Below are 27,152 nucleotides of genomic sequence, written 5' to 3' on the forward strand. Positions count from 1 at the left end.
TTCACACAGTCAAAGGTAACATGTAAGACAAATGTCCACAGCCAGCTTGATTTAGACCGTCTGGCACAAAGCTCAGACAGCAGGATTACAGGGACAACTTTTTACACACCTAAAGCTCACAGCGTCATATAGATCATGATGTCATCCTCGAAGGTCTGTTGTCGGGTAAAGTGGCTGCATCTATAGCCCATGCAGTAAGAGAGAACACGGCCGATCTACAGAAGTACATTATTCTAATCAAATCAGATTTTGGTCATATTTACCAGTCAAGCTCAGAGCATTGAACTAACTCCATAAAATCGCTTCCATTGTATTTGCTTAATTCTGTTTACCACCCATAGAACAATAACAGTTTACTGAACTGCGTTTGAGTCCAACTGTGTAGCCAAATACGTATGCTGAGTGAAGCATTGCGTCTGCTGGAGCCCCAATTCACCAACTTCTGGCCATCATGAAAGGATGCAGGTGTAAGGTGCTTCAACAATATCTTCAGAGTCATTACATCCATTTTTTTTTTTTTTTATCTTCAGTTTGTTCTGAGGGTGTCTGCAGTTCTCCTACTGGCCAAATGCAGGCAGGATTGAGAGAGTTACTAGAAAACTAAGTATTTGTGACAGAGCCGGGAATGTGCCCTCCGCCTCGATCTCATGCTTCCTGCTGAAGTCTGTGTCTTTGGGAAAGGAAGGTGAAATGGTTCTCCATCAATAACCATTATATTAGATAGCCAAGTAAATGGGTCATCTGGCACATAAACCTTTAAATTCTCTGCGTGGCTTCCAGCTCTCCTCATCAATTGCTCTCAATCCCTTACCTCTGTTAACCTCATCCATTACTTCATTACTTTAAAGCAACCTTGCCATGATTAACCTGATGCAAACCTTTGCAAAGCGAAGAGACCCGAGTGAAATCTCTTCTTTGAAAATGGCTGATTCAGATGTTCCGTTGCTGCCGTTTTAAAAGATTTTAAAGATTTAACATGTGTTCTTTTTATGTGTCCAAATTTGAAAGAACTTGGGCCTCTGGAAACCCCTGTTAAAAGCTGTTAAAACAACTTAAAAAGACAGGTGTTAGCCCAATTACCCAGAGTTAGATTCACACAGAATTTGCATCATTACAGGACCTCTGACTCAATCAGAGAGAGTACATTAATTATTATGTTAATTAGCGACAAATCCTGTTACAGACAGACGTGCAGGAGATTTAAGTAGCTGCGGGTCCAGGCTGAGCTGAGCCGTCTCCATCTGTTTCTGTATCTCCGACTCACTCAATGTGTCAAAGGATTATTTTGGGGCTCGTGGGAGTCACGATGTCTAGAGGGGCAGTAGGGTAATGATATCTATACCTCTGCTCAGCTACACATTTCAATCACCACCCCTTGAATGACTGCTGGAAATCCAATTCCAACCCAGTGCCCTGTCAGAATATCTGAGTGACAGGGCAGGGATGATTCTGAATCCATGTCAAACGACAGGGATCATCTGTCAGTGTGACACAACCTACAAACATGTACTTAATATAGTTTCAGATCTGCCCGGCAACCTGCAGAATCAAGGGTTATGGTAAACACTTGGAACTAGGGGAAAGCAGGGGGTTTGACTTAGAGGGGACCAGATGATCAATTCAACAACTGGATCACATAGGAAATTATTAACTGGTAAATGGTAAATGGACTGGTTCTTATATAGCGCTTTTCTACTCTGTCCGAGCACTCAAAGCGCTTTATACAGCTAATTCATTCACCCAATCACACCCATTCACACAAGCACTTCTAAGCTTAAGTGCTAAGTATCTAACATTCATACACATTCACACTCTGATGGATGCATCGGAGAGCAACATGGGGTTAGTATCTTGCCCAAGGATATTTGGCATGCAGACTGGAGCAGCCTGGGATTGAACCACCGACCTTCTGGTTAGTGGCTGATCCGCTCTGCCACCTGAGCTACAGCCACCCCACCCCACCACCACTGGTCAATCCCTGCCCTCTAAATGTTAATTAAATGCAACTAATTTGTTGGTTTCAGACTCGCATATAGAGGCAAACTGTTTGTGCCAACCTGTTTGGATGTAAAGCAGTGGCCCATCTACAGCAGGATGAAACCCAATGGTCCTGATCCGAGGACAGAATGAGTTCCACACACAGATAAAGGCAGAAAACAGGGCTGGCTTGGGTGTTCCTGTAAAGCTGCTACCTCTACTTTACCCACAAGAATCTTTCACACACACAAAACCAATACTGCCATGAATTATATATTACTGAATGACTCATTATAGCTCGACAGGCTAATGGTAGCAGCAGCAGCAACTACAATAAGGATGGATGAGTTTGGACAAGAATGTGAGAGGAAAACACTACCAGACAGCAACAAAGTAGTAGTAACTGTAGTCACATGGAGTGTTCACTCACCTCCCCCCCCCCCCCCCCCCCCAGTCTTCACTGTGAAAACTTGAATTAGAGAACGAAGAAGAAAAAAAAAAAAAAAAAACAGAAATTAGAGATAAGCCTAAATGGGGATGAGGAATGCAGCATAAGAGGGGGCAGCTGTACATAAAACTGCTTCATCAGCTTCTCCAGTAAAATGAGTCTCCGATCATTCAGAACTGGCAGTGAGTGCTCAAAAATTTCGTCTCATTTGTCTCTCATCAGCATTAAATGACAAGAGATGGCAGCAGATTATTTTAGACTGAGAGAAGAGAGCATTCTGTGGGTAAATAATAAGACCTATTATCTATCTATCTTCTTTTTCTTTTCTTTTTTTAAATTCGATATTTCATCATGTCAGAACATTCCTCCGGTCTGCAACATCTTATGTGTGCAGGAACGTCGAGTTTGTTTTCCATGACTTGGAGTTGGGACACCGCAACAAAGTTTGCATTTTTTGGTCTAATTTTTGCTATTTGAATCTAAGAAAGTTTTAAAGACAAAGCAGCAGTGGAGATCATTTAATTATCTTTAGATTCCATGCTATAAGATTAAAGCACGTATGACTTTGTGGGAATGCAATGATGAGCAGGAGATTTGGCACACACCATATAACTGGACATTAACCAGAGACCAAAAGATGGAAACTTATTAGTGTGACTCAAGTCTTGTGGTGTCTGAGGATGGTTTGACCATCTGAGCTGAAAGATGATGACAGCCATAATTACAGCGTGGTTGTTTGGCTTTTTAACTCAAGTGTTTTGTTTACTTCCTCGTGAGTTTTGGCAAAGTTGAGCAAGATTTGGTTTCAGTGAGGGTTTTCTGGATTCATTATGATGTTTCCACTGAGTTGGGCCTGTACCCAAAAGAATACATGCCTTAAAGCTGCATATTCTAAGTACTGGTCTATATTCTAGATAAAGTAAGCAATGTTTCTTCTTGTTTAAAGGCCAATACTAACTGGTTTCCCAAACTATCATAATATTTATTGTAGTGATAATTAGAAACTATTACAAAGTTTTACACAGTAATATTTAGCATATCTCAGTATGATAAAATTGCAAGGATTCCATATTAGGATGCCTCCGTTTATGGTCATTTTTTTTAACCAGATTTCCCAAACTTAGAATTAAAAAAAAATGGCTGTAGCTTCTAAACCTGAAAAATGAAGAGGCAAGTACTGTTGAAAAAAGAAGTCCAGTTTTATAGTAAACTAGAAAAATAGGGAAAAGGGCTGTGAGCACTCAAGTACCACCAACTTGAGTGAGGGAAAAGGAAAGGAACTAAAATAGCTCATTTCAGACAGTGGATGATTAAGGGGGTTGCAAATGCAAAGCTGCTATAACAAAGTGAACAAATGAAAATATGGAGCTGAAGAGGAGCATGAAATATCCCGTGTAACATTTGTTCAGAGTCGTCTTAGGTTAGTTGACTTCGCACTCTGTACTCTGGAAGCCGGTCAGTGGACTGGCTTTTTGGTATTTTCGTACTCATAGCTGTGTTTTTATGCTTGGATGGCCTGTCAAACAAATCATTACATATATCACACCCAACTGGCAAACACAAAGGAGGACTTGTGCTGTGGCTCACATATACAATTAAACTTGTTTCTCTTTCAAAGATCATGAGACCATGGCAACTATGGTCAATCTTCCCTCCAGCCTTTTGACACTGTTGCTACACGACAACTAGAGCACAGCTTAACCAATGAAATTACAGGAGAGCTCTGCAGCCAATCAGGTTTCTGCAGAGTCCTCACTTCCGACTGACATGTCTGAGACTCATGGGACAAAATGCTTAGACACACTGAGAAGGCGACAGTGGAATATATTCATGTATGACTGTTCATTTAACTAGACGACAGTAATGACATGATGGTTTACTGATGGATAAATCTTTGTGCCCATAACAGGTGTTCTATTAAAAAGCATATGAAATATAAGCAGCTTCTTTAAAACAACAGCAAACAGCGTGTTTGTCTGTTGTTTTTTAATCTTGATAAACAGCTCAAAATTAATTTTTTAAAATTTAAAATTTCTTTTATTAATAAAAAATAATAATTTGTAGTTTTACAAAAATACAAACAATTTTGCCTCATCATGCATAATCTAAAGACAAAACAGAGGCATGCAAGACAACATAAAACAGCCAAGCAGATCGGTGCTCCAGTTCAACACTCCTGCCAGGCTGACTACTCACTCCTGAGGATGATTTGAGCGCGGCTGATCTTCTGCTGCTCCTTGGGGAATCTATGAACTCTTGCTGCGGCCGGCATGTCTGCGGATACTTCTGCAATGTATTCCTCTTTTTAAACTCTGTCACTTACTCTGTCCTGTTGCACACAACTTTTCTTTTGCCTCGGTCTCTCTAGTCCAGCTGTGCAGTCGTCTGCAAACTCGCGTTTGATGCCAGAGACCTTGAGCTCATCGAGAAATAGAGGGGGGGGGGGGGGGGGGGCTTCTGATGCAAGCGTGATCACACGCTGTCATGTTAAAACAAGAAAAACACATGGCAGACTGGTGTGGTGGACAGTTGCTGGGGGGAGTGCCGGACCCCAAAATGTTTACGCATTGCTCTCACCCGTGACCTGCAAACCCCCCCCCCCTCCCGGTGGTCCAGGGACATACAGGCTGTTTCTATGAGATGAGGGATGAAATGTGCCTTTCTCTTCACCTCCAGCTCTCAGGTTTCACCCCCTCCTCTGCAACAAAGGTTTCACAACATCCAGAGCCACATGCTCTATACTGCTGGCAGAAACAGTGAGGACTCAAAATAAATTGATGAGCCGCACTTAGCAACTTTTCACACATCTCTGTGGAGACAAGCTTTTGCCAACTCCAACTGTGGCTACCCAGACAAAAAGAGCAAAGAATTAGACAACTCTACTGGCGAGCCTGCATGAACGCTTTAATTGCCTAACTGCTAGCTTTTCTCTCCTCCATTTGGTGAACGTACATTTACTCAAGGTAATGCTCCATTAAAAGAACAAGCCAGGGGCAGAAGCTTTAGGAAGGTAGAAGTAAAATCCATGCTCTAATACAAAAAGAAGATATGCACAGAGTTCAAAGTTAAGCCTTAAGCTTAGAAAATAGAGGAAAAGAAGTCAGAGGATAAACAAAAAGGGGAAGAACAGCGTCTGTACAGTGAACATATCCAAGATATGTTTTCTTTATCTGGCTTCACTAAACCTGACACTAAACTAAACTAACATCAGCAATCAAGCTGCAAAGTCACACAGAGGTGTTAGCAACTGGATCTGTCAACTCAGGGTTTTCCCCAATTAAGGTGTAAACATGCTTCCATTAAAAGAGGCAATGTTGGAAGCATGTGACTAGTCACAAGGTCAGAGATCAACTGGCAGCTGACAAACAGTCAAAAATACATATAAATGACAACAGAGTGTTGTAATAATGTCTGTGTGTGCCAAGTGCTGTGAGTGGTCAATAATCCTAAATAAAAGAATTAAAAACAAGTCCTTTTGAAGACAGGAAGGACAGCTGAAAAATGATGTGACAGTTTCTGTCATATTTAATCAGCTGCATACCAGTCAGTATTTAATGGACTGACAGCAAACAGAACAACTACGAAATTGAAATTCAAACCAGTAAGTAGTGCTTTATCGTACAGATTTCAAGGATCCACAGAAGAAGGCAACACCAGGCTTTGGGAAGAAAAAAAAATGCAAATGAACTGATGACTGACAGGAAGACGAAGTACACACACAGATTAACCTCTCTTCACTACGACAGACCGGTACAGCGTCTGCATCACTGCAGCCATCAGTCTGTTGATCTCCTGCTCCCTTCTCCCGTCACTCGTGAACAAGACCCTGAGACACTTATACAGATATAGATGGGTTTTTTATACATGTTGGTATTTTCAGGAGATATGACTGACCAACTAAAAATATTACAACTGTAAAAACCTAACTTGGAGTGTCAGACTGGTCCATACTGATATGACAGAGTCACACAATTTTTTTTCAGCTGCACATTTGTGTCATCATCTCCTGATCCATCACACCTCAAAGGTGGCAAGTGATTTGGGTGAATAGTTGCCTCCCTTCCTGTTAGCTGACAAGCGTGGCATACGGTGTGGTCTTCTGTTGCTGTCACCCATCAGATTCAACATGCTGGGCATTCAGAGATTCTATTTTGGGGTTTAACAATGGTTATTTGAGTTGTTGTTGCCCTCCTATCAAAACAGTCTGGCCATTCTCCTCTGACCTCTGGCATCAACATCCTAGCGACGTTTGTGCAGGAAAATCCTAGCAGACAGGTCTAATGCTGGTCACTTTTCGAAGCAGTGAGTTGGTGACACGCAAGTCAGGATGTGACAACGCTGTTTTTCTGACCCTTTATTCAACAAGGCTATATTTAAAAAAGAAAAAAAAATGTATGCATGCATCAACCTATGACCTCAGGTCCACCTTTAAGTCTGCAATTCTCTGCTCAGACCTGACAGAAGCGGATTACCAGCCAGACCACAACACACGGCTGGCAAGTCTGTGACCCATCCCTCCCTCTCCTGATCTTGGCCTTCCTTCCCACCCTGCTTTGGCCTTTTTAGGAGAAAAGGAATAACAGATAAACTATGTGTGGGCTGTCTGCGCCCTCACTTATCCACATGTGAGCTCACTTTTAGAACAGAAGCTGGTCCAAGTCAATATCCAGCAGAGAGGTGACGAGCTGGTTTCAGTGATGTAAGACGGCGACAGAGTCGAGTGTGCGGTGTTTGCAGAGGTCACCCGCAGTAAATGCACACGCCTACTGTATACAACCCATCATCAAAGTGATGAGTGTTTGCCTTTATTTTAAGTGCTTGTAAACACGCACATTTTCCACATGGCAGCAGTGAACCATATCCATTCTCTTCCCTCACTCGGAAACTATTCTGTGCTTTGTTCAATCTCTCACTCACACATTCCTAGCCTCAGATAAAAACACACATCACATAATTCACTCACCTGCATGTGTGGGAATCCTTAAATAACTAAAAGTGTGATGCTATTGGGCAGCTTTGTTGGCCAAACAGCAACAACGTATAAACTGATTTCTTTCCTCTCTCTTAATCCTCTGAAACAGCTGAAATCGTAATCTTCTCTGGCTATGCGGGTCAAGCTCGACTTCAAAGACATACATCAAAGCGTGTCCTGATCCGGAGAAGCATTTATGGGAGGAGTTAAATCAGTTTTATCTCTGATAATATTGAGCATGGGCTGCAATTGTAGAGCATCTCTTCATTAGAAACACTGGAGGGTTCTCAGGGGAAAGGAAATAAATCAGTGAAGTCATGGAGGGCAGAGGTTATCCTCACATGGTTTCCACATGTGCCAAGATACTTTAATCCACTGTCAGGGCTGATTTATCTAGGGTTTAATTCATGAATCCTTGCTATAGCTAAATCGAGGCACTTGTAATATGATGTTGTCCCATCATCAATTCATTTGTTCGATATTTCTGGCTTCTTGCTAAAGTATTTGTACACTTGGATACATTTTCTTTAGAAGTACTCTCAGGTTATGAACCCATCTTTTATTCAGTACATCTAAAAAAAAAAAAAAGAAAAGAAAAGAAAAAAAAAAGAAGAAACTAGCTATTCTCTTTGTTCCTAGGACTCAAAGTGATGGATAGTGGTGGTGATGGTGTCATGTGATAGAACTTGTGTATTGAACTGAAGCGACTAGTGTTTAATCTGCCTGCCTTCTCAACAGGAGTATTTTGAATCGTGCTTATGGGATGCTGTTCCAACAATCCTGGCTTGTCAGCTGATCTCTGTATCAGCAGTGATGCTGGACAACTGTAACTTCTAAGAGCCAGAATGAAAAAAGTTCAATCTGAAGAAAAAATAAATAAACTAGCAGCACCAAGAAGAACGAGATAGTCCTTTAGCAAATGTCTCATGGAAGTAGCAATGAACTCAGTATCTGTGCCATATAACATGATTTGGTCCTCATTCCCTTTGCATACACAGTCTGCTGCACTATTTGTTGGAATATTCAGTGGTTTTTGCTTTCTGCTCTTGTCAGATTGCACTCGGTGGCAGCAAAGGAGACACAAAGTTTAAATGCAAGTAAAAAAAAATAATATGTCTGGACTAAAGTTCAGTTCCATCCACCCTAACTTGTATCATAAGTATTAAATGATCAGGTGGAATAATTTTTAGTCTCGTTTACGTGAAAAATTGAGCACAGCGATAATTTGTTTGGCTAAACGGCAGTTGAGATCACCAGAGTTTACCTGGCGGCTCAGCTGATACCCTTCTACACCTCAAATAGAGTGTTAGGTTCTTTAACCCCATGCAGCCTGCCCACAGTTACAGCTACTGCAAGCCACTTTTGAACCTAACTAAACCAGAGACATCTCTGCTGCAGCATCACTACTGCAGATGGAAATAACAGCCTTCTTTTGACTGAACGGGTCCTGACTAAAACATGAGAGCAAAAGCAGCTGTGCAAATTAGTCTGACTGGAAAAGCTAGCTTCAGTGACTATGCTTATCCTGCTGGTTGTCTTGTTCCAATTAAGTGTGCTTACTGGCCAAGGCCGCGCCATACGATTTATGTCTCCACTGATTACTCAGTAGTTCCTGTAGAGGATCAGGTCACATGTTTCCACCATACTGTGAAGCACTTCAGGTAAAAGCTTAGACAGCTAGTTATAATTCTGCTGAACTTTATATTTGAGCTGCAAAGCAAGTCAAAACTTTAAATTCTTTAAATGTTCTTTTTGTCTTTGTTTATTAAAGTGGTCATGGTATGTCACATACTGTACGCCACATCAAAGAAAAGCAATTTAGAACAATTAGAACAATTATTAAAAATGGTTAAAAGCTTCCACTGTATGACTGCCATGCACATGGTAATATCAGTCATCCCACTCTGAGGGCAGGGCCCATCCACCCACTGAGTGAGTGACGGAGGGCAAACCCCATGTGTCGCAGGGGGCTGTCAGGTCCACGGGTAAATGTGACTGGAATAGGCGCCACTGAGTGCAGCTGTCACGACAGAAATACAGTAGCAAAACAGTGGGGTGAAAGAGGAAACCCTCTGGCTTCTGTACGGAGCTGACTGCACCACAGGGGGGGGGGATGTGAGAAGAATGAGAAAGACAGAGGGAGCAGAGAGGAAATCAGGCGAGGGAAGGAAAATTAAAATGTTAGAGAATAAAGCAAGCAGCAAAGGAAAACACTGGAGGCTGAAGTCTTTGGCTGTGCCGTTTTCTCATAAGGCTCTTGTGGAGGTAAAATACACAGCAGAGAAGTCTAGTTAATTTCAGCCATCTTCCTTCACTTAAATGGTCCAGCTAACATTCCAGCTTTGTGATACGATTTAAGGTGATTCAAGTGCATTTAAAACTAATGTGTATACAACCTGACAAGAAAACAAAGATTATATTTTTATAGTCCACAGTTTGGTCTGAGCTTCATTATAGTTATACTGTAAATTAGCATGCTTGCACACCCAAATTAAAGCTTTTTGATCCGGTGTAACACAGAATTATGATTTTAATCACAGTCTTTTTTCTAAACTGCATTGAAATAGATTTCTATAAGTTTTAGACATACTACAGCACCATAAGACACTTTGGGAGTATTTGAAGCGAGCAGGAGCAGAAAATTCTAGCAGAAGCCTCTCAATAGTATCACCATTATACACCATCACCAGCTGCTTCTTATACAAACAAATCACAGCAACATTTCTGCACCTCTGTAGTTGTTTCACTCTAAAACTCAAAATGGTAATCTCCAAAATAACTATAGTATATACTCGCCCAGCTGTGTTTGTCTTTAATTTTCTTTCTTGTGATTAATGACTTCTGTCACTCATAGTTTGAATGAGCATTTCTCAAGGAAGCAGCAACCACGCTGAATATACAAAATCACTATATGACTGCAAACTACAGATAAAAAAAAACATGGTTAAACTCTCAGAGACACTGCATTAGTACTTTTTTAATGCAACAGTTAATGTAAAATTGAAGAGCTAAAAATTAATTAATTAATTAATTAATTAATTAAAAAAAGCCATCAAGATACATCCACTACTTTATTATCCTAAAACGCTTGGATGCCAGCACCTATTGTAGGAAAAACAAAACACGACCCTCACAGTCCTACACAACTGTCCACAGTGTTACATTTAGCCTTCCTCTGGTCGTATTTGGGTTGACAAAATCCTGGCAATTCCCTTCAGCTCTGTTAAAATGTGTCCTCATGTCACTCTACTCTCACTATAAAGTCTGTTCTGTCTCTCTCACGCAAACACACCACACATGTCTTAGCCCCATTAGCTTGATGAAGCGCATCTCTATCAGGTTAATTAGTGGATGGGATTAGAGTGTGATGAGAGGCATGGCTTAGGGAGAGGGGAGGGAGCATGGAGTAGCATCTGGATGCTGGGATTGCAAAAATACAAACAAGCTGCAATTAAAACCATCTTTTTTGTATTAAAATGAGGTGTTTTAATACAACGGATGTTTCTAAAGTAGGGAAACATCCATCCCTTCCTACATATGGGCGAATGTAGACACGCAGGAAGTCAGTGGAGCGAGTGTGTGTTTAGAAAGCCAAGGTCATGGAAGTTTGAGCCTGCAACTATTTGCTGGAAATTGGATTCAGCGTGAATGTGCGTGCTGTGAATATGGGGCGTTTCTTGAAGTGAACGAGGCCGTCTGTGTTTTGATCAGATCTGGGGTCGATATTAAATGTTTGATAAATGGATTTCTTGCGAGAAGTAACTGCTAACCAAGCTCAGCAATGCTAAAAAATAAATAAATAAACCACCTCATTAGCATTACCTCCTGGCTGTGCTTTCAACTCGAAATGAAAATCACGTTTCAAATGGGTTTGTTTTTTGTCTTGTTTTTTTCATGTTTCAAATGTTGACTTCCCGCAACAAATTAAGATGTTTTACTCTAATCGTTGCTTCTGGAAAAAAATGTTTTGTTCACTCAAAAAACATTTTTATTGTTGACACATGTTTTTTAATCTTTTTTTTTTTTTTTTTTTACCCCTAGAAGCATTAATCCCATGTGCTACACCTTCGTGCCTCTTAGCATTTCATATCCAAAAATTGCTCTCGCCTGCAGAGTTGAGCAGAAGCACAAGTTAGTGGTTCTACTTCCAGTAAACACAGGTCCAAAAATGCAGCAGGAGCTGGAGTTTAATGCTACATTATTAGATATGTGGAAATCTCTCAGTGCTCTGTACAGGTACAAGCTCTGAACTAGTGTTTTTCTTTTCAAACATCTGTGTTAACATCCCTCCTTTGGAATGCTCAAAAGAAATAAAATTCATCAGCGGCCTCGGTTTTAGTGGAGGCTCAACATGTTATGAATACAATCAGAGGATGAAACCTCTGAAACTGAATTAATATGAACAGAAACTACTGGCAGTGTAAATGAGTGGGCTCTCGACATGTTATATTTGTTATGTTACAAAAATATTGAACCCCAGTGTGGGGAGTTGAAAGCTGCTTGCTCAAGTTGGCTGACACAGACATGCACAGGCTGTATAATATATGGGTATAGTTTCCCGGTCTAAAAGGTGAAGCCAAGTTAATGTGCCTTAAATCTGCATTGCTTTTAATGGCCACCAAGACGCAAAATCTGTGGTTTCAGTCCGATAGCAGTCTGTGAGTCCTCTACTGGGCCATGAGCTCAGTCAAAATTTTGATGGGTTTATGGGCCTGTGGGTAATAATTATTAACTGAAAGTCAGTAGAATGTGCAGTTCGGTCATCATTCCTTCTTTACACATGGATTCAAAACAATAAGATGAAATAAATAGTCATCTGAGGCTTCAAAACAGTAATTCAAAAACAAGTGTCTGCCTATATCCTCTAAGGACGACAATCAAAATGCTAAATTGGAAATGTCCATCTTTTATATACAGTATAGAGACAGGCCAGTTATTGGTCAGCCTGGTTAGAGGGGCTGATATTCAGAACATTTCAAATCACTGGTGTTATTTTGAAATCATCAAAAAAAAGGATCATGGTGGCTAAACCTATGCAGCCTGCAAAAGAGAAAAGGTATGGTAGCAGCTAATTTAGCAGGCTGCTAATGACCATGTGACGCTCTCATGCCATCACATCTGTTACTATTCTTTGTTTTGATTTCTTTAAGAAAGGGAAATCCACATGTGAAAGGCAATGTGAAAACAAATCTACAGAAGCGTAGCTCTCAGTACAGAGAGAACACGACAAGAAATATGACTTAGCCATTTCTCCAAATCACGACAGCATGCAGACGCCAATATATCTTCATGTTTGCCCATCTTCAGGAATAACAGCACCAAGTGTAAATGCAGATCTGATCTAAATAAAAGCTATAGGTGAATCCTGTATCGGGATAAACTATATAGTTTGTGCATGCAGAATTTAGATATTCAGTTATCATGTGATGGAGCTAGAAAGCATGCATGCTCAGGAGGTCTCACCTGTGTCCTGCGAATTAAGCACCTCCAGTGCGTGCATCATGGCACTGGCAAATACGTTTGCATCCTCCTTGCTACCAAAGTTGAGGCCGTAGACTTGTCGGGCATCACGCCACTGGTGGAAGGTCTGTGTGGCCTGGTTGTACTTCAGCCCCTTGGGAATGGCACAGTTTATCACCACCTGCAGACATCCGTGAATCAGAAGAGAGAGGAAACAGAGACAAAACAGGAGACGTTTATGACTTCAAGTCTGAAGGATCATAATAATAATAAAATAAAATATCTCCAATTAAAACACAATATGTCAAACTTGTAACACTGTCGCCTGTTATGTTGTTTAAGGTCACTTTTACTTCCTCGCAAGTAGACTTTATGATCCCCTCACTCTGTGTCTAATTTAAGGCACTTTAAGTGTTCACATCTGAGGTTTTTACTGTTCGGGGCACACAGCCAAACAGTAATGCCTCAAGGTACTCCCAGTTAAATAAGACCAATAGGGAGGGGTCCCAAACCATTTTCCCTAGAACCTAAAGGAACTGTCTGAACATTTTCCTTTTTCTACTCACATGCAAAGTCAAAAAGTATTTTTAGAAAAATCACAAACTTTTGAAGCAACAAGGGCAAATTACTCACATTTGACTTGTTTATTGGCTCATATCACAGTATAAACATATTCAGTTCCATCATCAGAGTGCCTATACAGCTGAAGCCTAAAGTATCCATGTGGTCCATATAGATAGTGTGTGTATTTTTAAAACATTCTAGTTAGGATTCTGTTTAGGCTTGAAGATATGACTTTAGTGAGTGATTCTATTTTATTCGTTAAATTTAATATACATACATATATACATACATACACATACACACACACACACACACGCATACATATATACATACACACACACACACACACACTTTTTTTATTTATCATTATTAATATTATTTATCATTATTATTTTAGCAATATTTCATTCACTGGAGCCTGACCATCAGATACTGGCATTTTAAGACAGACACTTGGCAATTTTAAAAACCACATATGGTGAATGATCATTCTTTCAGATAAATGAACCATAAACCATATGGTCTATAGATACAACAGTGTCCAAATATGACCTTTTGTGGCTCAAAAGCAGCCAAAACTTTAATATCATGGCTACAGTTTGCACAGTTGAGAAACAAGTGGTGATGTCACAATGGGTGGCAGCATTCTCCAAGTTACCTTTAATTTCAGTCATCACGAGGAGAAAGAGTCATGAGTCCAATACGATTCCTACTTCATCCTAAAAATAACATTACAATACCGTTTTCCCCCCTAACAGCTATGCTTCTGTGGCCATCCACAAGCGCCAACGCATCCAGAACTCTGCTGCTCGTATTATCACCAGGACCCCTTCCATCCATCACATCACTCCTGTCCAGCAGCAACTTCACTGGCTCCCGGTCAAATATCGCATCAATTTCAAAATACTCTTGTACACATTTAAGGCTATTCATCATCTCTCCCCTCCATATCTCTGTGATCTGGTTCAGATCACCATCCCATCTCGGTGTCTCAGATCTTCTTCTTCTTTCTCTCTCTGTCCCCTCTCCCCGTCTCGCCACCATGGGGAGCAGGGCTTTCAGCTGCTCTGCTCCTCGACTCTGGAATTCCGTACCTCTTGATTTTAAAAAAAAAAAAATCACTTCCTTCTCTCTCTTTAAGTCCAGACTCAAAACTCACTTGTTGAAAATAGCTTATCCCGCATAACCTCTCCACTCTATTTTAAATTTGTTTTTATGTGTTAAGCTTTTATGATTGTGTAAACTGCTTGCTTTTATTATTCTGCTGTGTACAGTGTCCTTGAGTGTTCTGAAAGGCACTTTCAAATAAAATTTAATATTATTATTATCATTATGTCCCTCTCTATAGTGTCTTTGCTATGTCCGTCTTTTACAGTTACTGTATTTAAGATTTCTGAACCAAACAGGCTTCTAAAACCTTTGAGAAGGCTATTAAGGCTTATTAGTATACATTATTTGCAGTAGATTTATTGGATTGTTAGCATGCTAACTTGCCTTCTCTGCTGTTAAAGTCCAACCTCTTTTTCCCCAACAATGAAAGCATTCATATTTGAAGCATCATAATCAGTATTATCAGTGAATTCACACACACACACGCTTCATTTTGTTACAGTTCATCTGATATAGTGGATATACCCAGAAAAGATGTGTAATGCGGTTTAATCTCATAATCGCTGTGCTATCTCTCTTCGAAACTAATAAAGAGAATAAATTCAAAACATTCCCCAACAGGGACCCAGCAGCTTATCACACAAGGCTTGGTGGTGTGTTTTGATTTCTGCAGCTTCCTGATTTAAATCAAGGATTACTGTACTGTACTGACACTAGGCTTAAAGGTAATATTGCAAAACACTTCAGAAGACAATACTGCTCTGGTCAAAAAACAGCTCTATGAGTGCTAATACCTGTAACCAATCTGCTCATTTATAAAGAAACAAGGTTTAGCACCAGAGCAGACGTTTATTTGACTATGGAAATGGTCTGTTGTCGATTTCTGAGTTTTTGCTAATGTGTCTCTGGTAGGCAGGAAAGGATTCCCATTTTTGCTTTGTATTGTTGATGGACTGGGTAAGATGACAAGCAGCAAATGTGAGGAGGAACTGTGTAACTGCAAATTTTTTGTTGTGGATGGCAGTGAAACAAATAGAGGAAATAGGCTAGTAAGATAGGCAGTGCCACACAGTGAGAAATCAGGCTGAAGCCCAAGTGTGAAGCGCCAACACAAACACAGCCAGTCCAGCCTCTGACTCGTCCATGTTTTTACAGACCTCATAACTGAGGATGCGCACACTCCAGCCAGTCATTTTTAGTACGTCTGTATTATGAATATGAAACATGTGTTCCATGATATTAATGAAAATCCACTGTCTAAACACTCCAATTTGCTTTATTAGATATGTTAAAATTCCAAATGGTTACCAGATCGGAGGTTGGAGGAATGGGAAGCTGCCGTAAGTATTGTTCACTAGCCCGAGTTTTTATAGACAGATTTTGTGGCATTCCAGAAGAAAGATAACCAACACCAAAGGTTTAGTGCAATTTAGTGCGAATGTGCAATGAATGCACATGCAGAGCACACTCGGACAGCTGTTTGCAAAGGTTTGCACAATAAACACAATTCTGAACTCATACATTCAGCTCATCCCTCTCACACATTGCATTTCCTGCAGGAATGTTTGCCTTTTCACAATTCCACAGATTTGCCCCAACTTTTGCATATAACTGTACCCATGGTGCCTCAGCTCTGATTGGGATGCTTTCATCTAAACTGAGGATTATTGTCAGCTTCGGGATTATTGCTCTGAAGCTATGAGCCATTTGAGCTAATCTGAGTTTCTTTCTGCTCAAATGTCCTCACTAGGACTCTGCTGTGTAGGACTAAATCATTATGTGTTCATACATGCATGGCTTGCTGTAATAAATATATGATCGTTACTTATTCTTACAAATAAAAACTAACCAGGCAGAACGATGTGCTGACATGCACAGAAAAAAAGAGGAACAAGAGGGTCAAGAAGAAAACAGTTTGAAGACTCAGAATACAGGTTCAGTGGAAAGTCGAAAAATATTATGGCAAAGTGCAAGTAACTCAAGGTCATTTCCATCCTTTTCTGTTGTTGTCACTGAATAAAGAAACCATGTCATTCAAGTGTGAATCTACTGAAACACCCAGTGGGTCACAGCATTTGGCTGTTGCTCCCTGAACCTGGTTCTGCAGGAGGTTTCTTCCTGTTAAAAGACAGTTTTTCCTTCCTACTGTCAACCATGTGCTTATTCATACGGCTCATGTAATTGTTGGGATTTTCTCTGTATTATTTAGTCTTTACCTACAACATACAATAAAATAAAAGGCAACTTCAGGCAGCAGTTGTTGAGATTTGGCACTGTATAAATAAAATTAAACTGAACAGACCAGTAAAGACAGCATTATAAAGTATAACTCAAATTTGAGCACTCAAGTAACTGATGCAGTTTTTTTCCACTGAGAAAATTTAAGTAAAACTACAAAATAACTGCTTGACACTTTTGATTAATAATAACTAAAGTAATTGTAAAATACTATCACATTATAAAACTTAAATTATTTCTACATGTGACGTTGCAACTTAAATTGAGATTTTTAAACCAGCCACATTTTTCCACCATGTAAGCACATCAGTAATTAATATCCATTGTTTGATCTTTGTGACACACTGATTCAAACTATCAAGTGTTCTAGTGACACTTGATGGAGTCATTCATTTGCACATTGAACGTCACACCTTCCCTGCTAGGATCTTGTTTTTTGGTAGTCTGCTGCAGAAATTACATCACAACGTATATAATATATATAAATATTTATACTAGTATCATTGCAGATGATACGATACAGCACTACAATCTTCAAAACTAAAAGGTATATTTGTAAAAGGGCTCCAAACAACTACTGGCACACAAATCAACATAAATACTAGTAATGCTGGAATGTCCCAGGGCAGGACTGGTCCAACGGATGGACAGTTCTGTCTTGATAAGGATCTGCTGCCAGAGGACACAGTCAGAGGCCAAAAAATGTAATATCAGCACTATATCACTAACGCAAATGTGATAATTGTGTCATTGTTTTTGTATGCTTATAGTCACAGACCATTTCTCCTTTTCAAATCTATATATACACTGTGATAGTAACAGTCCCGTCTCATCCACTGACCTGATGATCTTGGATCTTGCGTCCCACTACACGGAAGGCGTTGTTGCCCGTGTGGTGGTAAATGTGGACTCTGCTGAAGCCTGTAGAGCCACCGGCTGGGACCCACTTCTTATTGGCATCGTCATACACCATGACAGCAGCTCGCGCCTGGCAGATGCTCTGTTCACTGCAGGGACAAGAGACATAGAAAAGTTTATTCTACCATTTTAGAAATCCAATCTTTTTCAATCTTCCTTTCTTCTTTGAAGCAAGCTTTGTGAAGTGACCAAGTGCTTGGGACTGCAAATACAAAGATGACCCCACAGGTATAAAAGCAAGAAACTGAGAGCAGAGCACCAAAAACAAACTGTAAAATGAAATTAACTAGTGAATGTTTCATTGGCTCCACAGCTCACCAATAAACTTCACAACTTCAAGCCTAGCTGTAATCCCAGCAGATCAGCAGTTGCTCAGCCGGTACACTTCCACACAACATCTCATATTGTGAATGTCATTTCAGTTTTAGTCTGTGCACAACTGATTCTGCCTCTGCAAGCTGCCTGGCAACCCGCTCCCACCTCAGCTCTGACTTTTATACAGTGATGGACTTAATCAGTGTCATATCTGCTGTCATTGTTGCTTGCAGTCCTAACTAAACTAACTTTTGTATTAATAGTTTTGTGTGTTGATGTGTGTGTGTGTGTGTGTGTGTGTGGGGGGGGGGGGGGGGGGGGGCGGTGTTTGTGCGTATGTCTTCTCAGTAATCATTCATCTCACCGTCTACCCCTTTTTTGCTGCCTAGCCTGACCTGTCTCCCCAATGTAAGTTTGTATATTGTATGTATTGTATGTATGGTCGACTAGGTCTGTCATTTCAGCTGCAGGCAACTGCAACCGACAAATAAAGCTTATCAGTATCCTTATTTATTTTTTTATTTTTTAAATCGGTGTTTAACATGGTTCATACTCCTCCATAATCAAACATAGCAGTCTAATATCAGTTTAATCAAACATACCAATTCTCAAAGGCAGCAAGCAAATGCCTTCATTAGTGTTACTGATCAGTATTAACTAATTCCCATGAACTTGGTCTGCAGTGCACAGACTAAAAATCCACAGCCCTTCAGATGCCTCCGAGCTCCTCAGTGACACATTAGTAATCATCCATCTAGAGATTCTCTTAAACCAGCAAACAGCAAACCCAGACAGTATCCTACTGGTTGTCAAACTATGTCTTTATTATATACTGAGGTGTCAAAACTCGTCATTAAGGGTACAGGGGAGGAGATCAAATGTCCTCTTTACAGGGGAAAGAGTTAAAGACTAACAGTGAGGGAAGACTGCACATTGAAAAAACTGCCTCCAGTATTTTCTGCTGCGATGGCTACATCTGCTGCCACACAGCTGATTTAAGGCCTGGAAACTCTGCTGTGCTCACTTTTCACTTTTCATTGTAGCTATGCAGCTTTGGAATTGCACTTCCTGTAGTGGACACATGAACCTGCCTCCAAAATCACTCCAGAGGCTATCATGTTAAAATGCCCGAATTCGGCTATGAAATGTGCCTTTTTCAGTCTGCCTCTATGGAAAGTTTCCACCTACATAATAATGGTACTGTGGTTTTGTTTTACATCTCATCAATCTGGTTTTACTTGAGGCTTAAAGTTAAGAGCTGTGGAGGCTTCTACTGACAAGTGTGTCTGCACAGTCAGATGTAGAGACAGCGGTCATTCAGGCCTCAGCACTGCTAAGTGTAGGTACATTGCAATTGGACAGATTTTAAATGCAACTTGCCAACTAGGCTTGCTAACATCAGCTGAAACTTGGCTGCTTGCAAAACACACATGCTAGAGTGAGATGGAAAAATGATTTTCCTTTAGCACATCAAAAAGAAATCTGTTATACAACCTTCCATATAGCGTGGTGACATGTCCTGGTAATTAATAACCTAGGACGTAGTTTTGTATCTGCTATTTTTCAAGGTTTGCTATAGATTATTTTGCATCCATGCAGTTCGGAACACACAAGCTGTTATACCATGCTTTTTTCTTTTAAAGGTCAAATTTAAAAGCAGCACAGGCCTGCAGCCTTCACGTTAACTACCCTGCCTTATAAATGTCTATAAAACACCATCTCACTGGCTTGTTATATATATCTGTTGTCTCAAACCCAGTCTGACACTCATAATGACATCATCATTGTTTTCTCACCTACAGCCAAATATGGTGGCCTATGATATCATGAACCTGTGTGACAATTTACACTCTGAATACAAGCAGACAAAAACGCAGAGGTTAAGACGGGAAACAGAGGGAGAGCTTGAGAGACAGGAAGTGTAAAAATGACAGGCATAAATTGCTTGGGGAAGGGTGAAAGAGGAGTGAAAAGAGTCAGGGAGGAAGTGATGAGAACAGGCCATATACACATCCTCAGAGAGTCTGCGTCAGTGTTAGAAATGCATGAAAATAGAGGCTTTACAGTGAGAAGAAAAACACATCTCGGAATGTAGAACATGAACGAGGTTCACACACAGACACACAGGAGTGCAAGCAGTCTCCAGAGCTACTTAACATGCATCTCACTCCAGGTTTCAAAGAATATTCTGTGGAGTTTAAAAAAAAGAAACTTCCCGAGACTGCTGCAAAGCATTTATCACCAGTGTGTATTGTGGGCTTGTTCATACACCCATGCCTCTCCACAGTACACACAAGGACACACATGCACGAGGTTCAGGCATCCATATGCACAGCTCCCCGCATTTCCAGCTCTCACAAACACTTTCACGCCTCTGCTCAAATGTGCTTCATCATGGTCGAGCTGTGGTAACACCCCACAGCAGCTGATGAACTTACAATATTATTTAATGTCAAACCTCTCTGAAGATGCACCGAGACTTCACACCTCAGCCCTCACCTTACATCAAACTGGTGAAAGCTCTGAGCTCAAACACACTGGAGCTGGAAATAAAGGCAGAACCATTCATTCACGATCACTGCAGATTTTTCAATATTCTACGGGCAAATTACTCCAACCTTACATCTCTATTATACTGGCCAAATGGAGTAAGAACGATTAACTTTTCTCCTCTGAGGTTCACAGCAGCAGCAGCTACAGTGATTTTAGCTGGTTTATGTGCATACAAGTATTCAGACTGCACACATGCATTTAAATTTCAAGTTGCATACTAAAAACTGCAAAGAGGGATGATACATTTCTGAAAACACCACGTTTTCAGTCTCATGTGCTAATTTACTTCCTCTTAAAAACAAAGATTTGTTTTAAAGAAGCAGCACTGTAACCAAGTATTCAGTATTGTAATTGCTCAGATGATAAATTAACAGTTTTCCTTTAGTCCTTCAGTCCTTTATGCTAACAGATAGCATAGTTGGGTTGTTCTGGTAGCTGGGTCAGACTAGTCAAAAAAAAAAAGTTGCCTGGTCTGACGAGTCTCCTGTCCTGCTGTGACATTTAGATAGTAGAATCAGATGTTTGAGTAAATAATATGAAAGCATGGATGCATCCTCACGTATAACAATGGCTGAGGATGCTGCTGGTGTGGAGGCGATTTTCTTGGCACACCTTAGTACCAAACGAACATCGTTTAAACACCACGGCCTACCTGAGCGTTTTAGCCAACCATGTCCAATGATCACTGTGTACTCATCTTCTCATGGCTGCTTCAAGCAGGATAATGCACCATGTCACAAAGCTCAAATCATCTCAGACTGGTTTCTTGAACATGACAATGAGTGCACTGGACTCTAATTGCCTCCACAGTTACTAGATCACAATCCAATAGAGCCACTTTGGGATGCAGTGGAATGGGAAATTCACAGATGTGCAGTCCACAGCCTTTTGACGGTATTGTGTCAGCATGGACCAAAAACTCTGAGGAATGTGTCCAGCAGCTTGTTGAATCTTTGCCATGAAAAATTAAGGCAGTTCGGAAGGCAAAGGGGGTCCAATCTAGTACCAGCAAGTGACAAAGTGAGATTTTGTTATTTTGTGTCAGTTTTCTTCTTGCTTTTATTTAACAGGCAAGTTTTAGTCAGCCTTACTGTTTGGCTTTAGCTTTAATTTACCTTATGATTATAGCATTTCATCATCTTTACATATAAAACCATTTCAGACTCGCTTATATACGGGAAGTTAGGAGTGATTAGGGATATGAAGTCAAATGCTATGACTTCATATCCCAGGACCTCCTGGAATTGTACCAATGGATTTGGAATTGGGAGAGTGACTGAATGCAGCCATTCAAAAGAGGCACTCTGAACCTCACATCTGAGCAGTAAAAAAATAATGAGAGCACTGGTGCATATTTTGGTTACTGTGGTCACTTTGTTTGGCCAGATAGGATGTCACATATTATCATAGCATGAAATAAATTCAAGCTCAGGACCACTGCAGACCACAGCCTGCAGTCTTTAAGTCATAAACTCTCACCACACTGGGTGCGCATGTCTATGCAATTTCTCAACATTACATTTTTGTGTGGTGAATGTAGTACAGCTTGCATGTGTGCGATTAGAAGAGATTTTGTGTTGAAGGTCCAAGTGCTCTTTGCAACCAATGTGAGCAAAGACAAGGAATATGTGGAACCAAAAGAAAGAAAATGTGGAGAACAGATGAGCAGACATGACACAGTTGCTTTTTCCTAATTGGTCCAATCTCCGCAGGATAATTACTTTGACAGTTATGGTTCTTTTAAAGCAGACAGTCATCAGAGGAAGAACCTGTAAAATGCACCCTTATTTACATTAATAGCAATCCTAACTGAGATTGCTCATGAGTATGTACATTATGTAGTGGTGAATTGTCTTTTGTCTTTGCAGCCAATTCAGTGATATGTCTCAGACAGTCACAGTGAAATGTAAACTTTGATGGTTAAGTACTTGACCGGTGTAATCTAGTCCTGTTGACCCTCCTCGTCTCCTTGTTAACCCTTCCACTAAATGTATCAGCTACCCTCTGCCTGCCTCTCTACTGAGACAACACTGCTACACTCTGTGCCTCTGTGTCAACATAACTGCAGAAAGAGCCATGCTTTTTCCTAAAAAGGAATTCTTAAATGCAACTACAGATTAGATTTCTGAGATTTATATTAAGTTAAATGTGCTTTACAAAAACATTTTCTTGTCTGAATAGCAACCAAACTTTGGCACATGGATGCATTTAAGTCTAATGGTTGGATCCACTGATTCCCATCTATATCGCATATTATAATGTCACCTTGCTACCCAGCAGCCACCTACCAACGGGCTAAAATCAACAGTTTACTGACGGCTGGACATTCATGATGTCCAGCCTTCAGGAGTGCTGACCACTTCAGGATAGAGAGCAGAGCTCATGATTCAATTACAGGAAGTTGTCCAGGTCCTGAAGCAGCAAAGAAGCCCCAGACGTCACACTAGAATAGAATAAAATAGAATAGAATACTGTCATTGTACATGTACAATGAAATTATGGGTGCTCCACACCAACTGTGCCAGAATAAAATATAAATAGTAGACAGCAAGAATAAATAGCAAACGGAAACAATATATACACAAGAGGGATAAATTTAAAATAAATAAATAAGGGAAAGGCACACATTGGAGAGCAAAGTAGTTGCAAAGTGCTTGGAAGTAGAGCAAAGAAAAGTGCTTGTCTCAATAGCATCTGTGAGTGGCCTCAGTGATGGGGGTGCTCAGACCATGGCTCAGATTGGTAAGGTATGTGGGCAGGGGTGGTGTAAATTGTGTGGGGGGGGATAGTCATTGAAGCAATGGGGGCCATGAAGCAATGAAGCATATCAAGTAGCATTAGCTAACAGTAGCTTACATTAGCTTAAATGGCCATCTAATTAACCAGATCTGCTTAGTTTAACAGCTTACTTTATGAGCTCCTTAAATTTCATCATGTTAGATAAAATACCAAACTACAGGCTAAAAATCTGAATGCTCTTACAGACAAACAACAGTTTTACATATATGTGGATACTATTTCCCTGTTAAAAGGAAAAGCGAATGGTGACACATGGACACACACACCAACACACACACCGACACACACACACACAGAGGACAAATGTGCAGATCTGACAAAAATAGAAATGGAGAGAATGGGAAATGAAATGAGAATATTTTCATCTCCTTCATTAATGTTAATGAAGCTCTGAGTTTGGAGCAGTTCTGACTTCAAAGAGGAACAGAACAGCTCCAGGGTATTCACTGCCATGATGTCACATCCTGCCAGGATTGGGGTGGGTGAGGTACTGTGGGTTTACAGAGAGCAAAAGAGTGCAGAGGAGAGAAGTAGAAGACAAAAGCAAAAGGGAATCACTGATTTGGCTTCTTCTAACCCATGGTTGTTGAACTAAGGTACTGAAGACTGGAGCAAGTCAAATTTCTGATTACCTGAAAATTACTGACTCAGTCCATCATTACTATGGCTGGAAACTGCGAATTTTCCACAGCTGATGGGCCAGCGTTATGTAAGCAGCCGAGTGACTAATCTAAATATAGAAAAAACCCAAAAATGGCCAAACTAAAAATCTCATTCAGTGCGTCTGCCAGTCTGACAAAGCCAGGAGCTGAGTGATGAATTCATTTGTGTCATTGTGCCAGCTATACGGAGCCTTCTGATTCACCATATGTGGAGTATTACTGTGGTATCAATGTGGTGATCTCTTCACAGTAGGGCTGGGCCGTATCATACCATTCACGGTAATACTGGTATAATGTTGGGCAATGATAAGAAAATGAAATATCGCGATAGAATATGGGTAAAACGCGCATGCGCAGTGCCTTTGTTTTCATATGCACATGGCGGAAAAAGCATGGCGGAAAAAGCATGGCGGCGACAGAGAATGAGAAGAGCAAAAGCGGATCGTTGAATGAAACGGATGAACCAGAATTGGTTTGTAAAAATGCTGCAACTTCAGTGGTGTGGAACTGGTTTAGCTTTCGTCTGTCAGATACACAACAAAGCACTATTTTTGGTAGAGCATGCTAGCAAGCCGTCGTTATTACCGTGTGCTTTGGAAAACACGGCACACTTAAAATCAGTCCTTTGATTTTTCTGAAAATCGACAGTGCCCCTTATAATCCCGTGGGGCTTATGTATGGATTCTGGTTGTGTTTACTGACCTCAAAACGATTTTATGTGGTACACGGCGCTCGAAAATCTGTCAAATGTTTTAGTACAACTTTGCTAAGCTACAAACCCGCACCGCTTGATGGATTGTCAGAGCATTACGGCTATCGTAGGCAGGAGCCTCGCAGAGTGATACATACTGTGCTTCAACATAATATTACCGTATTGTGTGTGTATAACCTCTTTTTAAGTTTTGTGGATATTATACATGGTTATGCTGAGGATATGTCGGCCAATTTCCACTGGAAATGCCTTTTGGTTAAACTGTCAGCAAGGAATTTGCATTTGCACTGTTAAATTTTTATATAACTTTAATGCACATAAAAGCTGCTTGTTTAAGTGAAAATACATTGATGGGTTGTTGTTTTTTTTTGCACTAATAAAGTTGTGGAGTTGTAAAGTATTTCGTCTTGTGTCAATTATATCGTCAGTTATATCGTTATTGCAAATTTTCAAATGTATATCGTGATAAATATTTTTGGTCATATCGCCCTGCTCTACTTCACAGTACATATCATAAGCCACTACAGGGGTTTCCTCTCTGATTACATTTAAACCAGATTACTCTATGTGCTTTAAGTGCTAAATGCTGTATGCATCTCTCCTGTAATGATGGGTACATCCTAGTTACAGTGTGATGGAATGTAAATATTAACATTGTATTTTCAAAAGTTCAATTGCCTCCATAGAATCTTTCATCATGCAGAATTCTTTCATACTGGACTGCAGCTGTCCACAGTGACTCTTGTTCTGGTCATGTCCCAGCTGTAAGTGGAGAACTAATTATGTAGTGCCACACCAGGCTCACCAAAGAACAGCAACTACATCACTATCACCAAGTTCAACACAGTGGAGCTGTAGTTCATCATCCCACAGATGCTCGATTGGATTGAGAGCCAGGAAATCTGTAGGCCAAGTCAACACCTCAAAGTCAATGTCTTGCTGAAAGAGGCCACAGCCATCCAGGAGTACCGTTTCCTGCAGACTAGGAACACCCCAGAAGAACTGCAGTTTAGGAGACAACAACCGATCAGATTCTGGCCGTTGTCAGATTCACTCAATCCTTACGTTTGTCCATGTTTCCTCCACTTAACACATCAACTTTGAGAACAAAATGCTCCCTGATACATCCCACCCACTAACAGGTCCCACGATGAAGAGACGATTAGTGTTATTCACTTCACCTATCAATAGTTCATAGTGTTATGGTTGATCAATGTGAGAGATGGAGAGTGGAAGTTTGCAGTGGCTGCAGTTTTTATACAGCTGCTCTTATCGAACATTCCACTTCACTAGTCTGATATAAAATTCAGATTTCCTCATTAATGATACCTTGCTGATATACAATGACTGTTTGTTTACAGTGTTCATTAATTTCCGAGTTACACCAATGAGGTTAATTTCATTAAACTCTCAGTGGTATTTTTTGGCCTGAACAGATGTATAATCATTGAGACTACACTTAGCTGCTCAGACTCAATCAGCCTTCAAGAGACAAATTAACAAAAGGGTGCCCCTGACAAACACAAACACACACTTCTCAGAATAGATTCATTAACATGACTCACAACAGAGGCATTTCTTCATTCTGCCTCCTCCTCTCTCTTTAAACTGACTTGCTCTCTACAGTTTGCCCCATTTGGCTGACAATAAACTGAGGCTCTGCTCTGAAAAGCCAGAGTCAGCCGTTTTCAAGGTGGGGGAGGATGATAAATCCTGTGAAGCTGAAACAAAACTTGCAAGCTGAACCAAAATGAATGTTAGGGAAAGCTTTTCCAAGCTTGGGCGTGGAATCCAGCGGGAGTCCCCGCTGTGAAAATGCACATGAGGAGAAGAATAAAAGACAGAGGTATACTGGGATTGGGAAAGCCATGAAGGTTTGTTAAGGCAGAAGTGCAGCTGGCTATAGACAGAAGGAAGGAGTTCAGTATAGAGGGGCTCTAGGGAGCATCCCAGCCACATCTGCATCCTTCCTTTTCACTCAGCAGCCTTGACTAACTTTTAGCTCACTCTGTGTTGTTGTTGTTTTTTTTGTTTTCTTTTTAAACTCGCTTTCTAACTTTCTGTCCCACTAACTCACTCTTGCTGCCCTCATCTAAACCCTCTTTCCTCATCCATCTCTCCCTCTCATTCTCTTTTCTATTTTATTAGTCAGCCATCGACTACAGTGTGGAGCTCCCAGCTCATATGGAAGTGATCAGGAGCAGACAGGGAGGGAAGACAGAGGCCCGCAGACAAGAGAAAGATCCTGTTCAACCACTATGCGCAGTTACAGTACCAGTGTTTAGAGGAAGAGAAAATTAAGAGATTCCAGTGGACTCTAGACTCTCGGGGGTATCTGAATATGTCCAAAAACCTAAATCACCCTAATCTAGACAAGAAGTCAAATAATTTTCAGAATGAATTTGCTCCACATCATATTTGCAC

General features: G+C 40.6%; 1 protein-coding gene across 4 annotated transcripts in view; it reads right to left on the minus strand.

The window, feature by feature from the left end:
* Nucleotides 1-27,152, minus strand: part of enah (ENAH actin regulator) — a 130,247-nt gene that overhangs the window by 47,156 nt on the left and 55,939 nt on the right. For 3 of the 4 annotated variants that reach the window (XM_035910101.2, XM_035910100.2, XM_035910099.2), the window contains exons 2-3: nucleotides 17,611-17,776; nucleotides 12,861-13,038 (exon numbers count right to left, since the gene is read on the minus strand). In XM_035910101.2, coding sequence (XP_035765994.2) covers nucleotides 12,861-13,038; nucleotides 17,611-17,776 — 344 coding nt within the window. Of the gene's footprint in view, nucleotides 1-4,621; nucleotides 4,840-12,860; nucleotides 13,039-17,610; nucleotides 17,777-27,152 lie in introns of those variants that run through there. The other variant, XM_087852629.1, reaches the window with a different exon arrangement.

The sequence above is a fragment of the Neolamprologus brichardi genome, chromosome 15 (genome assembly GCF_056152115.1).
Source record: "Neolamprologus brichardi isolate AB-2024 chromosome 15, ASM5615211v1, whole genome shotgun sequence".
NCBI classification, from domain to species: Eukaryota; Metazoa; Chordata; class Actinopteri; order Cichliformes; family Cichlidae; genus Neolamprologus; species Neolamprologus brichardi.